Source organism: Pundamilia nyererei, unplaced genomic scaffold (assembly GCF_000239375.1).
Source record: "Pundamilia nyererei isolate P.nyererei 1_Seehausen unplaced genomic scaffold, PunNye1.0 scaffold00018, whole genome shotgun sequence".
Classification (NCBI taxonomy): domain Eukaryota; kingdom Metazoa; phylum Chordata; class Actinopteri; order Cichliformes; family Cichlidae; genus Pundamilia; species Pundamilia nyererei.
Genome location: NW_005187419.1, coordinates 2,129,814 through 2,144,567, shown reverse-complemented (window position 1 = coordinate 2,144,567; position 14,754 = coordinate 2,129,814). Strand labels below are relative to the sequence as shown.

At 40.8% G+C, this 14,754-nt stretch overlaps 1 protein-coding gene across 1 annotated transcript in view; it reads right to left on the bottom strand.

The window, feature by feature from the left end:
• The window catches only part of LOC102209040 (inactive phospholipase C-like protein 2), a 65,129-nt gene that overhangs the window by 2,732 nt on the left and 47,643 nt on the right, over nt 1-14,754 (bottom strand). The window contains exons 4-5 of the mRNA XM_005726082.1: nt 10,907-10,982; nt 1,949-2,058 (exon numbers count right to left, since the gene is read on the bottom strand). Of these exons, the coding sequence (XP_005726139.1) occupies nt 1,949-2,058; nt 10,907-10,982 (186 nt within the window). The remainder of the gene's footprint in view (nt 1-1,948; nt 2,059-10,906; nt 10,983-14,754) is intronic.

Here is a 14,754-nt window from a genome sequence, read left to right as displayed (position 1 = left end):
CCTGCGATCTACCCGTTGGTGATGTTAATACACTGCAAGTGGCATTTTAGCTCAACCAATACAGCACGCAAACCCGGAGTATGAGCATGTCATATGTTTGGAATAAAAAAAGAAGGAGGGGGAAAAAAAGAAATTATGTAAGTCATGACTCACCAGGCATAAAATAAGATGGCAAGAAGCTTATCCTGTGCTGTCTGAGTCAAATAACGGCTACACTTGTCTTTGCATGCATTCACCCCTACAGCTGGCCTAACGTTGTCCGCAGGAGGCTAAGCTGATGTAAGGACAGCTACTAAATCCCACAACTATATCCTCATTAAATTCTAGACCCGTGTCCTTTTTGTTTATCAGAAACGGACCACTCCTCTGAGAGAAATCGAGTAGTCGATAACCTGCCTCTAGGTATTATTTTACATTTATAGACATTCATGGGGAGTTAGAAGAGACAGCAGAGTATAAGCATCATTGGGACATATAGATTGAGTCAGTTCTTATATTAAAACAAGACATCTACCAGAATTTGATTTAATCACATATAAAAGGGTTAGAGTTACATTGGCTTACCACAGAAAACACTGAAGAGGCCAAAATCTGAGTGAATTTAAGAGGAGGTTATTTAATTATATGTAACTGCCCAAGAAAACAGATTATAACACTAGAAAGTACAAAACGTGAACAATTTGGGAGACACGTCTTTTTTCAAACCCTGTTATTCTTCTAAAAAGGACAGCAATATGGCTGACATTTGCTTCAAAGGATCTCTTTCTCTCTCTTTGATTTTTCTTTTCTCTTGACTAACTGGAACAATAAGTGGCAGAAATGGGCAAATACCCTCATTCACCGTGACAGCCCCGAACTGACAGAAACTGTCAAAGTAAGGTTGGAGAGGGAGCTAGAGACGAACACTGACAAACATATAGGACATGGCTCTTCCCTCGGCTTTCCTCCCAGCATCCCACACTTCCAACTAACAACCAGCGAGTACTTCCTGGCCTGCTGAGAATCTGGAGAGGCTGACAGGTGAAATAATAACTGGGTACGGCTGCCAGCCTTGGCAAACAAGCACCAAGCTCTCACCAAATGTTCACTATGAGACGCAGATTACAACTGAAGAATGGGAAGAGGACAAGACGGGGTTATGTGGGTGCCACCTTGTTATTGAAAGGGTGGCTCATCACAGGAGAACAGACGAAAAGGGGGGGAGACGACGATCGGAAAAATAAGGTGTGTGAATGTGGTTAGTACTAAGATAGATTCTGGACAGCTGGTCTACCTAAACAGCAAGGGCATAAATTGCACCATAGATGGGTGGAGGACATCATTTTAACCCTAGCAGCAATGCAACCCCCTTTTTGTTGTTTTCCATCTGGCAAGACTGGCATGAAAAGGAGAAGACATCTATCTATCCTAATGCTCAAGCCACTCTGTCTGTACTTAGCATGTGGCGTTATTTTAGCGTTGCTATTACCGGCAGCAGTCGTAGAGGAAATGAGATGAGAGCATTGAGCAGCCTTATCTCCTGTGTCAAGGGGCAGGCAAAGACAAGAATGCATCATCATCAAGGCATGTCTAGGGGATCCAGTGTCTCCTTATGAGGAATAACAGAGCAGCATATGTGTGTCTACAAACAAGCGCGAACAATCCTATCATGTCTTGTCAAGATAGTTACACGACCAAATAAATAAAATGGTACTTGGACTCAACAGTAATTAATTAAGAGGTTTAGGGATTAGAGAAGAGGGAAATACAATTAGCCCAGTGAGCTTTCTTAAGACATTATGTTATTTAATCTCAGCAACATGGTCTCAGATTGCTCGTCCAGTTGGGTACAGTCCCCATAGTAATCTCAAATGCACATTAATCAGTTTTAATAGTTGTACTTTATACAAATGGGGGGTTTAGATTAATTATTAGGCTTGTTGCTGTGTTGTAGGAGGGGTTCACTAACCTTCAGCACAGTGATGTTCCAAGCGTAGCTCTCCATAGCCTTCTGCAGTTTACGTCCTTTCAGACCCTCCTTTGCTCCAATGCGATGCAGGTCCTCGTGGAAGTCCAAACCTGGACAAAGACACAGGCAGGCGTGCCATGTAAATAAAAGCAAATCATATTAAAGCCAAAAAAATACCATGCAAAAAACACTTTTAGGCATATTTTTAGTAGAAGAAATTTCTTAATAGAGTAAATATCCTCATGCATGCAGACCAAGGAAAATAACTACATTTTGCAATTTTGCAAAAAACACCATGAAACAAAATATGCCTGCTGAGAAGTTTTAGGTAAAGTGTCTTGCAGTGTACAAAACTGCCATAAATGCATTAATGCATATTAGTCCAGATCTGTTATGCATATAACTTCACAGACATTATAAAATGCAATGACATACTGTAATATAACCATCTTTTAGTACATTTTATAGTTTGTTCTTTTACCCACAACCAAGTTGGAGCGTTACAGTTGGATTTTAGCATGCAATGTGTTGGGTTGCTATGGCTGTCTAAACAGAGGTCATATGAAGCAGGCTAAACTCTAATTAATCTATCAGTGCTTCCTGCTTCATTTAGCCCAGGCAGACCGTAACTAATCCCCTGGGCTTTAAGAGCAAACTCCTCCTAAACCTAAGGCTCAGCCTGCTTGTCAGTCTGTCCCTGACAACTGACCTTATGGTTCTCCAGCTTCAATTTACTGCAAAAACAATGATGAAACATAATACACTACAATTCACAAGAAGCCCGTCACCTCAAGGCATTCCTTCTTTAGTCTTTGAACATTTCCAGGTGGCAGGTACTGCAAGAAACCTCTTTTCAGGAACATTCTTTAGTTGAACTGGTGGAGAGTAAGAGACTTACTGTACTGTCAGCAAGTATCAGAGCCGTATAATATCCACTGTTTTGTTAGGGTTTTTTTGTTTTGTTTTAATATTCAAAAAACACCCAAAATTTGTGCTAGGAAAGTATGAGATGTTGTCTTGGTTTTGTAATGTAGCTACATTGTTCCCCATTTGACAAACTGTTTGTGTTGTCATGTTCAGAGTGCATCCTTGAAGCACAGAAACATGCAAAGGGATATAGAGGCCTCTCATTTTGGAAAACACAGTTAAGTAGTTAAGTAAGAAGAAAAATGAGACTATGTTGACTTTATGAAGTCAAGATAAAAAAATAAATAAATAGAATAAAAACAAAATTACCAGTTTTCAGGGCAAACCAGGGTGAAACATACCAAAAATAACTAATGTGCTATAATTTCCAAACACTGGTGATGTACAACCAATGCAGAATATCTGTTTCAGAGCCTGAAAGTTCTGCTAACAGGGATTAGGACTGATTTGATCTCGTAATCTGTTGTAGTTAATGGGCTCAGAGAAGAGCCAAGGAAGTTTGTGTTCACAGGACACAAGAAATTAGGATGGCAGGGAGCAGAGTAAGTCATGAATTTAGCAAATTAGCTAGAGGATGCAATACAGCTCTTGAAGCATTTAATTTGGCATTATGAAGCTTTCCCTTCCCCTAACAGCCTCGATGTTGCTGTTCCTTAGTGTCACTTAAACTATGTGAAATTTGAGCTAATAAAAATGTGGCCCTGTAGCACACTCTGAAGAGATTGAATTTTACGTTGAGAGAGCGAGACAGGGAGAGTCGGGTCCTAAGGAGGACTTAGGGAATAATATATCTCTTCTGAGTAGCCAAACAAATGCAAACATATCACACACACACACACACACACCTCGGTAGAGTAAAAGCAGGGAGGGTTTTTGCCTTTGTAATGAGTACTGCAGCAGCACCTCTTCTGCTTCAAAAACATACAGTGGCTTCAGGCAGAGAGACAGAAAGGTAAGTAAATAATAAAATCAAACAGAACCTTCAAACAGGATCTGATGAAAAGAAATAATGAATAAAAAGATAGGAAATGCTCTGAGTTGGAATGCATGACAGTCAGCTCAGTGTTTCATTAATTTATCTCTATTCATACACACTGCAAAGCCCAAACACAATGCCATGAAGCAGAACGTGGGATATTCCAGCTGCTGATGAGCTGGGAGAAAAACTGGTTAAATCCAAGGAAGATAAATTGAGGGAGAGTTCTTTATCTTTTCTATTGGCAATAAAATACACAGTGCTGACTAAAATAGTGGTTCATCATAGCGAAAACCTTTGCAAGAAAGAGAACATCAATAAATATACATGGTAGGGCTGGCAGAGAGGCAGCGGATCTTTAACTCATACAGTAAGCTTGCACCTGTTCCTGGACCTGCCTTAATATGGCATGATGCATGACTATATTCAAGACAGATGCCTGAACACCTCACTACCAGACGTGGAATACATAGAGGTGCCGAGAAATACAGCTGGTGCCCCCTTTTCAAGAAGGGGGGCAGGAGGGTGTGCTCTAACTTCACTCCTCAGCCTCCATTTCTCAGAGTCCCTGGGTTCTGAGTTTTCTATAAATTACTGTTCTATTGGTTTTGAGAATCACTTGTTCTGAGTTTTTGCATTTCCCGGTTGCTTTGCAATGATTTTATCTGGCTTCATTTTCACTTCTAGTTCTGTTCATGGTTATACTTTGGTTTATATTTAAATCCTTGAGTTCCTGCCTCCCTTGTGTTTCCGTGTCTTGTTTAGTCTTTGTGTTTTGCTACTTCCCATTTTTATTGTGGTAGTCTTTTGTCTTTTGTGCTTGGTGTTTAGTTTTACTTCCTTTTGAGTTATTATGTTATGTTATCCTCAGCTGTGTTGTCACGTGCTACTTCTCCCTCATTAACTTGTGAGTATATGTTGTCTCTGTCTCTCCTTGTCCTTTGTCATATTGTCCCTCACTGCTGTGTGTTCCCTTGCTCCATGGTTTCTGGTATTTGGAATTCCTGGCTTTTTTCTGCATACATTTTTGCCTTTTGTTTACTCTTTGCCTGACAGCATTAAAGCAGATTTTTGGAGTTATTCCCATTTCCCCAGAGTCCTGCATGAGACTCCACCCTTGCTCCCACACGGCCAATCCATGACACCCGGGGAAGGTCTATGCCAGGTTACCAGAGAGGAGAGTTCATCTGTTAGTTGAACCTTGGATCCAGGAAGAACAATGCATTCAAGTTTGCTCAACGAGTCTACATAGTTTTTGGGAATTTGGAGAAAGTACTCGACTGCATTTCTCAAAGTATAATGTGAGGCATGCTTCAGGACTGCTTATGCTTCGGCCCATTTGGTTTCTGTCCAACTGCATTGAGAGCTTGATTCGCTCTGAGGCAACAAGTCAGACTCATTCCCTGTGAGTACTGAGTTCACTGGGCTGCCCTTTGGCACCAATTCTGTTAAAATCTTTTATGAACAGAATTTCTAGACACAGCTAAGGGGTAGATGATGTCAGTATTGGTGGTCTCCCAATCTTTCCTCTTCTTTTTGCAGGTGTGGTTCTGTTAGCTTTACTGAGTCATGACCTCCAGCTTGAGAATCAGCACCTTTGATTTTAAGTCGGAGTATTTCAGGGTCTTGTTAATGAGTGAGGGGAGAGCAGAAAAGGAGATTGACAGACATACTCTTGCAACATCTGCAGCAATGCAGATGCTGTACTGGTATGTTGTGGTGAAGAGAGAGCAAAGCGGGAAAGCGAAGCTGTTGATTTACTGGTCCACCTACGCTCACCTATGGCCACAGGCTGTGGGTAGTGAACGAAATAATGAGATCGCGGATATAAGTGACAGAAATGACTTTCCTCTGAATGCCTGGATGTGTGGGCTCAGCCTTAGAGACAGGATAAGGTGCTCAGCTTATCTCTCATTGGGGAGGGGCTCAGAGTGTGTACTTCTCCACATTCTCCTGGGCGCTTCTTAGGTCAGGTGTTTTGGGCATGTCCCAATGGGATGAAGGCCGGGGGGAAACCCACAACATGCTGGAGACATTATATCTCTCAGGTGGCTTAGGAGACTTTGCTGTCCCGAAAGAAGGGTTAAAGGATGTGGCCAAGAAGAGGGAGGTCTAGGCATCTCTGCTTAGGATCTTTCTCCTACGACCAGGATGTGTGTATTTAAGTATTTATATCATCTGATCACCAAGTATATCACCTTCATAATAAAGGTACAGTCATGCCACATTTGCATCTGAAAATGAATGCTCTGTTCTTTGCGATGTGAGTAAATCGGTGCACTGACGAACTAGTACACCACGACACATACACATCTAAATGAATTCTGAATACAACAAAGCTTATGCATTACATTTTTAAGAAACACTGCTGGAACAAATCTTTAAATAAGCTGGTGAAGCAGAGGCTAGTGGGGAGAATGACTGGAAACCCACACACAGATTAGATATGCATGCAGACAAATAAGCCAGTGTACACAATGTGCACAAAAACACAGTGGTAGCATCTGGAGGTGCCAGAGTGTGCATCCCAGCTGTTTTCCTGGTCCCACATTATGTGTGTGATAGTGAGCCATCAATAGTGCCCAAGGGGAATTATCTAACACCTCTCCATCCTCATCAACACGTCAGCTTCACTGCCCAAATTGAACTGATTAGCTGCAATAATAACTGGGAAAAACTGTGCACAGGAAGGAAGGAGGTGGTGCTGCTGAGACTTAAAAACCACAGCAACCCCAAACTATCCATTTTTAACTTCCTACTCTTAAAATGAGGAATGTGCCAGTGGGCAGGTTAGGATGTAAGAGGATAGTTTGAGCCTCTCATTCAGATCGTGGCCATTGGTGTGATTATGGCTTTGTCACAACAGCATTTAGCTGATGAGCAGAGAACAATTTTAATGTCTAGGGCAAAAGTGTCAGGTTCAATCACAGGTCCTAAAATCAATGAGTGCATGTGCTTACATGAAGCGAACATACTCACGCATCCTACTCCACATTCTCTTTTGGATACTGACAGCCTGTCGTCCATTAGCACCTTTTCTGCTTCTCACACAGCCATTATAACAAAATTATAACTTCGACTTCTGGATTGATCGTGAGGACAAAACCTTCTATTCCGTGCAAATCCATCATTTCACGCTTCACATGCCTCTCACTGACTCTCTATGTTCAGGCTGATGCTACTGTCATTGTCAGTATGTACATAATCATATGGTTGATGAAATGGCTTCTGAAGGATGCATTCAGTACTTGTCAATCTATCAAGATAGGTAAATTCATGCTTTCCAAGCCATCAGAATGATGCCGAGTTTTGGTGGGGGAGTCGAGTCAAATCCAGTGCAATGCATGGCGTTTCTTTTCTCCAGGGGTAAGAAATCATTTTAATGAGCTGAGACACAGGTTAAGAACATGATAAAAACAGGGGGAAAGTCTATTTAGGGACAGTGACACTGTAGCATTACTGCAGAAAGTCTGTCTAGAATTTTATTTGTCCACCAACATATATTCTGTCATTTTAGAGAAGTTTCACAACAAGCAGCTCAGTATGTTTTGCTTTGCGTTAGTTTCATATTTATGTTAAACTAAACATCTGAACACTTAAAGATGAAGCAGCATCTTTTATATGTTACAGTAAAATAATCTACAATAACCTTAGAGTATATTGAATTTTAAGTGCTCCAACAGGGAACTAAAAGCCTGCGGTCAGGTTTGTGATCACTGATCATTAGTCATTAGTCTGGTTAGTAGTATAAAGAAATAAAAAGTCCAAATTAGCATGTGATTAAGCAGGTGACCTTTGTGCATGAAGCAAAATGTTGGGGTTTGTTTCCATGTTCATCTGCTGGTAGAGGGTTAGACAAGAGAAGTAAGATTTGCATCTGCTGTTCTGCCAACAGCAGATTTTAAATTTAAGGAACCACCTGGACCACTAATACTGCTTATGCATCTGTACATATACATACACTCAGTGTCCCCTTTATTAGAAGTGCCTGTTCAACTGCTCATTAATGCAAATATCCAATAAGTCAATTACATGACACAACTCTATGCATTAAGTCAGACAGACATTGTACAACAGCTTGCTGAAGTTTACGCAGGTGAGTTAAGTGACTTTGAAAGTGGGTTGTTGGTGCCTGACAGACTAGTTTTAGTTATTTCAGAAACCTGGATCTACTAGGATTTTCCACATAACCATCCATGAGCTTTACAAGGAACGGTCCAAAAGAATCCAGTATCCAACTTTTCTAGACCATAATGCTTGCTGATGCTAGAGGTCAGAGGAGAATAGCCAGACTGCTTTGAGCTCATAGCAAGGCAACAGATGGGCTACAGCAGCAGAAAACCACATCAGGTGCCACTTTTGTCAGCTAAGAACAGGAAATTGAGGCTATAAGTCACACAGGCTCATCAAAACTGGACAACAGGAAACTGGAAAAAAAACGTTGCCTGGTCCGATGAGTCTCTAATACCGCCGTGACATTCCAATGGTAGGGTCAGAATCTGGCACAAACAACTTGAAAGCAAAGATCCTGCGTTGTATTGACAGTTCAGGCTGGTGGTGTCATAGTGTGTCCTCAAGAATGTTCTAACACAAATACAAATGTGTATTTTTGTTCTTTATACCAAATGTGATTACATGTGTTGCTGCACAGGGAGCAACCTTACAATATTAAGCCAATTATTACGGCATTGCAGCAAGTGAAGCTGCAAAAACTAAACAAGTATGGTATCAAATAGTGGTGTTAGGTTCACTCTGCTCTGTTTATTCTAAGCTGAAATGACTTAATAAAGGCTAACTTGCCTTTATATTCACTTAAGTCAACAAGATTAGATTTAAAGCTTATAATTCCCATTTTCCAATTTTCATTTTAGGCAATAGGTAACTTTATCCATAAAAAGCCAAGTAAGTTAAATTTTCTAAACTCTGTTGGGGAAAGTGTTTGTTTTGCTGCCTGCTGTAATGTTATACTGTGTCACTGAAAACGATTGCTCTTTGGCCAACGTGTTTTTATTTTTCTGCCTCATTTACTGCCATCAAAGCTACAAGGCCTGAAAGTATGGATACGCATACACACGGAGGAGATGTATATTTGAGAACTGCATGGTTTGGACGAAGGCTTGTGTGTGAGTGCTTGGGGCAGAGGGAATTAGAGTGAGTAATAGGAAAAATGCTGTGTTTGGCATGCAGCTGAGGCCCCTCAAGGCTGCTGCTCCTACCTTTTGTGTCCTTGTATGTTTCTTTTAACTTACATTTAGAAAAACTTTAATATTTTCATTTCATTTGCATTGGAAGGCTTTTGATGAGCCCCTTTGAATGTTATTTCAGTTATGTCAGAGAAGCATACATTTAATCTACAAAACAGAACACGGTTCATTTATTACTGTTCTGTTTAAAACATTTTCATGTGTCTGCAGCAGCACACAAAGCTGAAACCTCTGATTTTTAGTGGACACTGATGTGATTGAGGCTGTGGCGTGGCTGTGTGTGAGGCTTAAGCTTTGCTTAACTCTCCTGTCATCGCCTTTGAAGATGCTTCTAGCTCTGCACTGGGGAACCTTGGAGTGGGAGGGCATCTCTATGATTGAAGCTCCAGGGTTTAACCTACTTCACTGTGTAACTGCGCTGCACAAATATCAGCTTGGCTTGCTGTGGTCAGGGGTGTTAAGCATATGTCTGCCTCTGAGTGACACCGGGGAGTAAAGCAGGCTTAAAGTGGACTTAATGGCCTCAAGATATTGGGTTGACATGAGCCAATTAGCCAACCCCAGTTTTCACACATAAAATGTAAAATAAAATACACATTTTCAAGTTCACACCAGGTCTATAACGGAGCCAAATCTGCAGGTTCATTAGTTTATTATTCATGTTCATTAGTTTCAATCATGTCTTTCGGTTTCCTGTAGCCATAAAATGTCTTAACATGAAAAATGAAGATGTCACTATTCAAACTGAGCTCCTTTTCGAGGAGCTCTTCAGCAGAGGCACTGCTGCATAGCAAAGCAGCAAGGCAAATGAGGAAGAATTAGCGCTGAATTTAAAAGAGGCTCGAGAAGACAAGCCACAGGATTTCTTGATTTTAAGCCATTTCTCCCTTAATGATCTTATTATGGCCAATTTTATCCTCTCTCCTAAAACACTGGACCTCGTGCATCAAGCAGCCCTTTTAAAAGACTGCACTGATAAAATGCTTTGTTAATTCAGTCCTTTCTCACCATTTTCTATCCCTCCCCCTCTGTTACTGCACACTTTGTCAAACCTTTTCATTTCTCTCCTCCTCTCAAAGGATGTTTATGCTCTCTGTCCTCTTTCTCCTGCAGCCCTTTGTCTGTGTGGCTGGATGATTGTTTTCACCTGCCCACTGACATGATTACTACTCTGCTGACTCACTGATGATGGCCTGCTCTATTGACAGCAGCCACGGCTGTTGATGTTGATGCAGATGCTGTAGGAGTAGACACACAATGCTCATTCTGCTGGGCAGGGGGACATGACACACAATATGTTTAAAAGGGCGTGGATGCACATTCGTAAATCACATGATTCATTTGGGATTAAAGCAGAGAAGCTGAAAACATCCATCCCTCCTTAAATAAACACAGGCTGTTTTCTTGTGGATCTTATTTGTCTTAAACAAATTAATGAAATGTGCCAGTAAGAGAGGTAATTTAAATCATTTCTCATAAATTTTGTCCTTGAATTATGAGTCATTTTCATCACAGTAGCAGAGAGATTGCAGTTTCCTGCTTTGCTTCATAGAAACACTTATTTTTTTAAGTGTCATAAGAAGAAAGATTTTGAATGCAGGAAGGAACAGGACAATATCACACATTTTTAACAGCCAACGGGAAGGATAAATATCAACTTGACTCAAGTTTCCAGTTATAAATATAAATTTTGTCATGGAATGTTGCTGCTAACACCCCGTTTATCTGAACCTCTTTTTTTTAAATCCTTATTTACACATTCATATCTTCTTTCTTTTAATTTGTTTAGATATTTAATGAAAAGGCATAACGGTCAGCATTTTTCAACAGTGACTAAACAGTGGTACATACCTGCTCGTTGTGCTTGTGTGAGCTTGGAGTAGACCACATCAGCTGACTCGATCAGCGTTTTGCTGGTTTGGATCAGCTACAATAAAAAGAAGACATGGAGTTAATTTGTAGAACACCTTAATTCCCTACCAGGGCCTCCCAGTATAGAAAAGAAATCAACCTCACCATTAAAAGCAATGACAGAGTGAATAAACTCGATCATCTAAACCTTGGATTATTTGCATTCATGTGGATATTACCACCCTCGACTCCTAAGGCAAAGGCAATCTCCAACACAACATGACACCCCCGCCCCCCTCCGAGACAGGACAATGTTCCTTGGATCAGTGCAAGGAACATGAAAAAGAGCTCAAGGAATTCATTCAGCTTCGACATTCTCCAGATCCGAATCCAATCGAGCATCAGAGGGATGTGCCAGAACAAGCCCAAACCACGGAGCGCAACCCCAAGCGGCACCCTCCAGGTCTGAAAAAATGAAACCACACTGGAAGAACCCCCAAAAACTGCAGTTCTTCGAAATGCCACTTGAAGGTGGTTCTAAAAGTGAATCAGTCCTTATAAGACACACATTAAAATTTACAGCAGAAAGAAGCAGGCAGGCGTCGGCTAGCTAGCAAGCTGTTTGCTAGTCACCTCAGTTAAAGTAATTCACTGTGTTGCTGGCTTTGTCCACATTGGACATATGGAGTTATCTGACAAAGAATAAAAACCAAAACTGTCTTTTAAACAATAACTTAATGAAATACACGATTATAATCCATCGGATTCTTCCCAGTCAAAATTGACCGTTCAGTTTTAACAGCTCTTAAATTAGCATAACAAACATCTTTCACCACCAAATTCAGTTCAGTGGGCCATTTAGGGGGTCAAGGGCCAATGGGTGGGGGTGGGGGGGGTCGAGTGGATTCCCATTCATTTCCTATGGCGCTCACTTTTGATCGGGAACACCACAGATGTAACTAGGTTGATAAAAAACACTCAAAATTCAATGAAAGAGGTGCTCATCACTTTCATACGTTCAAGTGCATAGTGTGGAGGATGGCTTAAGGCCTTGAGGCAATCAGATGTAAAACACAATATTTCTGAGTGTTTTAAGTTGTAAAGTTGTAAGTTGTAAAGATTTGAGTCAAACACGACAGGAAGCTTTTAATGATAGAGCTATGATACTGATAAGTCTGTTAAATTACAAAGTCAGCATTTTTGCAAGCTTTCTTTCCAGTCTTCAAAGCAGACACTTTCAGCACTACATTATATTTACTCTATAGTGTTTTTACTCTCACACACGCTCACACTGTACTGTATTATGTGTTTAAAAGCTGCATATTTTTCTGTGGTATAGTTTTATCTTCCTTTGTAAAATCAGCTGCTCTACTTCTGATATACTCCTTCATGTCTGTGATTGATCAGATGCTGCCAACACCGCTCTTTTCATGTGAACGAGCAGGGGGGAAATCTTGGGTTAACTTAACGAGTTGATAACCAGCTTTGAGTGACTGCTTATCCCAATTGCCAGTATTAGGGTAAGTGAATCCAGATAATGGAAAGATAGTCTGGGTATGCTTCGTAATACAGGGCTCTAAGCAACAGGATGGACTGCCAACGTTACAGTGCCTGTCATCCCCTGAGGTAGCTTATGCCAGAGCTATTTTGGCAGGTTAGTGGTTTTAATGTTGTGGTTAATCAATGAATATAAAGATGAGAACAAATAAAAATGCTAAGAGGTAAACACTTCAAAAAAAAATTAGAGTTGTCTTTCCTGCCACATTGTTTTTGTTCATTTATAACAGATTTGATCCCCTCAGTCAGGGCTCAGTTTGAAGTATTTGGAATGAGCTCTTAATTGCTACGTTTACAGAGACAATAACAATTCAGCCTAACCCAATTAAGGCAACAAAGCTGCCATGTAAATGTCTGATTAGATTAATTCTGGTCAGATCATAATCAGAAAATTCTTTCGAATTAATTGGGCATATAAACAACACGGCTGAGATTTCTTTTGGCTTTTATGCAATTATATAAATAAGTTGGGTAAAATTCACGAGACGAATGTACTTGCAAGCAACGTGTTTGGTATGTCAGCAGTTAATGAGTCTTAAAACAGACATTATTTCCTAATTATCTAACAAAACATGCTTTAGACAGGTCTCTCTGTTAGTATCAGTATTATTAATGGAAAAGTTATACTCTCAGCCATAGACATCATACCACAGTGCTGATGAGGAGCAGCTGGACTATCGCTACAGCACAGAGGAGGAGGCTAATGAAGTTTCACACTCATGTGGGAGACAGGAAGTGGACTCTTAAAGTGTGTTTGTGTGTGTGTCATGCACATGCCTCTTCTTGTTTTGATCTTTTCAAAAAAACTAGTTTAAATGCAGAAATTATGAAAAGGGAAGCCATTTGGGACAAAAATGTCATAATGGGTATGGGTTAAGATGACAATAGAAATAGAAAAAATGTTCATGTATAATATGTCATCAATCTATATTTCTGAATGAAAAATCTTCACTAAACCCCACAGACTGGAGTTAGTACTGTTAATTTCATGGCCATTTACAAAAGTGAAAAAAATATGCAGCATATCTCTAAGCTGCATTACATTCTGGTCTTATAAGTAGCTCACACTGACAAAGTCCCAATTGTGGGTGACTCGGGACATGAACTACAATCTGAAATTATACAGTAAACGGGCTTGTGTTGGCAGCCACGCTCTCTTGAAGTTGCAAGCATTTATAAACAACACACACGCACACGCACACACACACACACACACACACACACATTAAGTCCTCTGTTCTTCAGCGGGGAGTGTGGCAACAAACCAATCTCAGAGAAGCAAACACAGCTGTCAAGGCCCAGGCTTTGGGACAGGACTATAGGTTACTGAGCATCCAACATTTTATTAGTTCCTTAGACCTTGGGTATCAGCTGTAGAACTGCAAACCTCTAACATAACACAATTAACAGAACAATTACTAGTGCTAGAAAAAACACTGGGAAATAAATCGGGGGAGGTGACGGGATTTGTCACGAGAGAGAGAAAGAGAGAGAATAATGAACATCAAACAGACACTTGCACGTGTATGATTTTGCCATTTTTTTTCTAAAACAGAAACATGAGAGTTGGGACTTGTTTTTTGGCTTCTTCCCCAAAAACCTTTTTGTAAGTAGACTGGAGAGTTGGTTTGATAGGACCAAGCCTTCTGCTGTGAAGCCAAAGCAGACTGTACTGTACGTGGAGCTGTGCCCTGTGCTCCTACTGATGTGTGCGTGCATCTGTAGGTGTCAACAGCAGGAGCGCTGTTGACCTGAGCAGTGTGCATGCTACAACCTTTTCCTCACTACTCGTTCACTTCATCAGCTCCCACTAAGTCTCACAAGAGAGGAGGGCAGGACAAACAGCGGGTGATGACTAATTACAGGCAGCGTCCTCCAACCCCCTTTCTGAGCACAGCCAATGTCGAGTGGGTGAAAAATATGGTTTTCTTGCAAGACAGGAGGCAAGACAGAGAAGGACGTGTGAAATAATACAATGAGTAACTGAAGCTATATAATCTGGCTGGTCATTGAGCTGGTTTGAGCAATGTTTAGAAGCCGTGTAAAACTCAACCAGCTGTGTTAACGCCTGAAATGTTAAGCAATCAGGCAATAAGGCAGGGAACAAGTTTACTCTCTGCTTTGCCTTTTTTTCTAGTTTACCTTTGTAAGCAGAGCATGTATGAAAATCTGCACGGGACAAGAAATGCAAATCACATCATCCCAGCACAGACTTTGTTGTTACACTTGAAGGCTTTATGCTTTGAGATCTCATCGTTTCCCCAAATCGATATTTACTTGGATGCTGCACG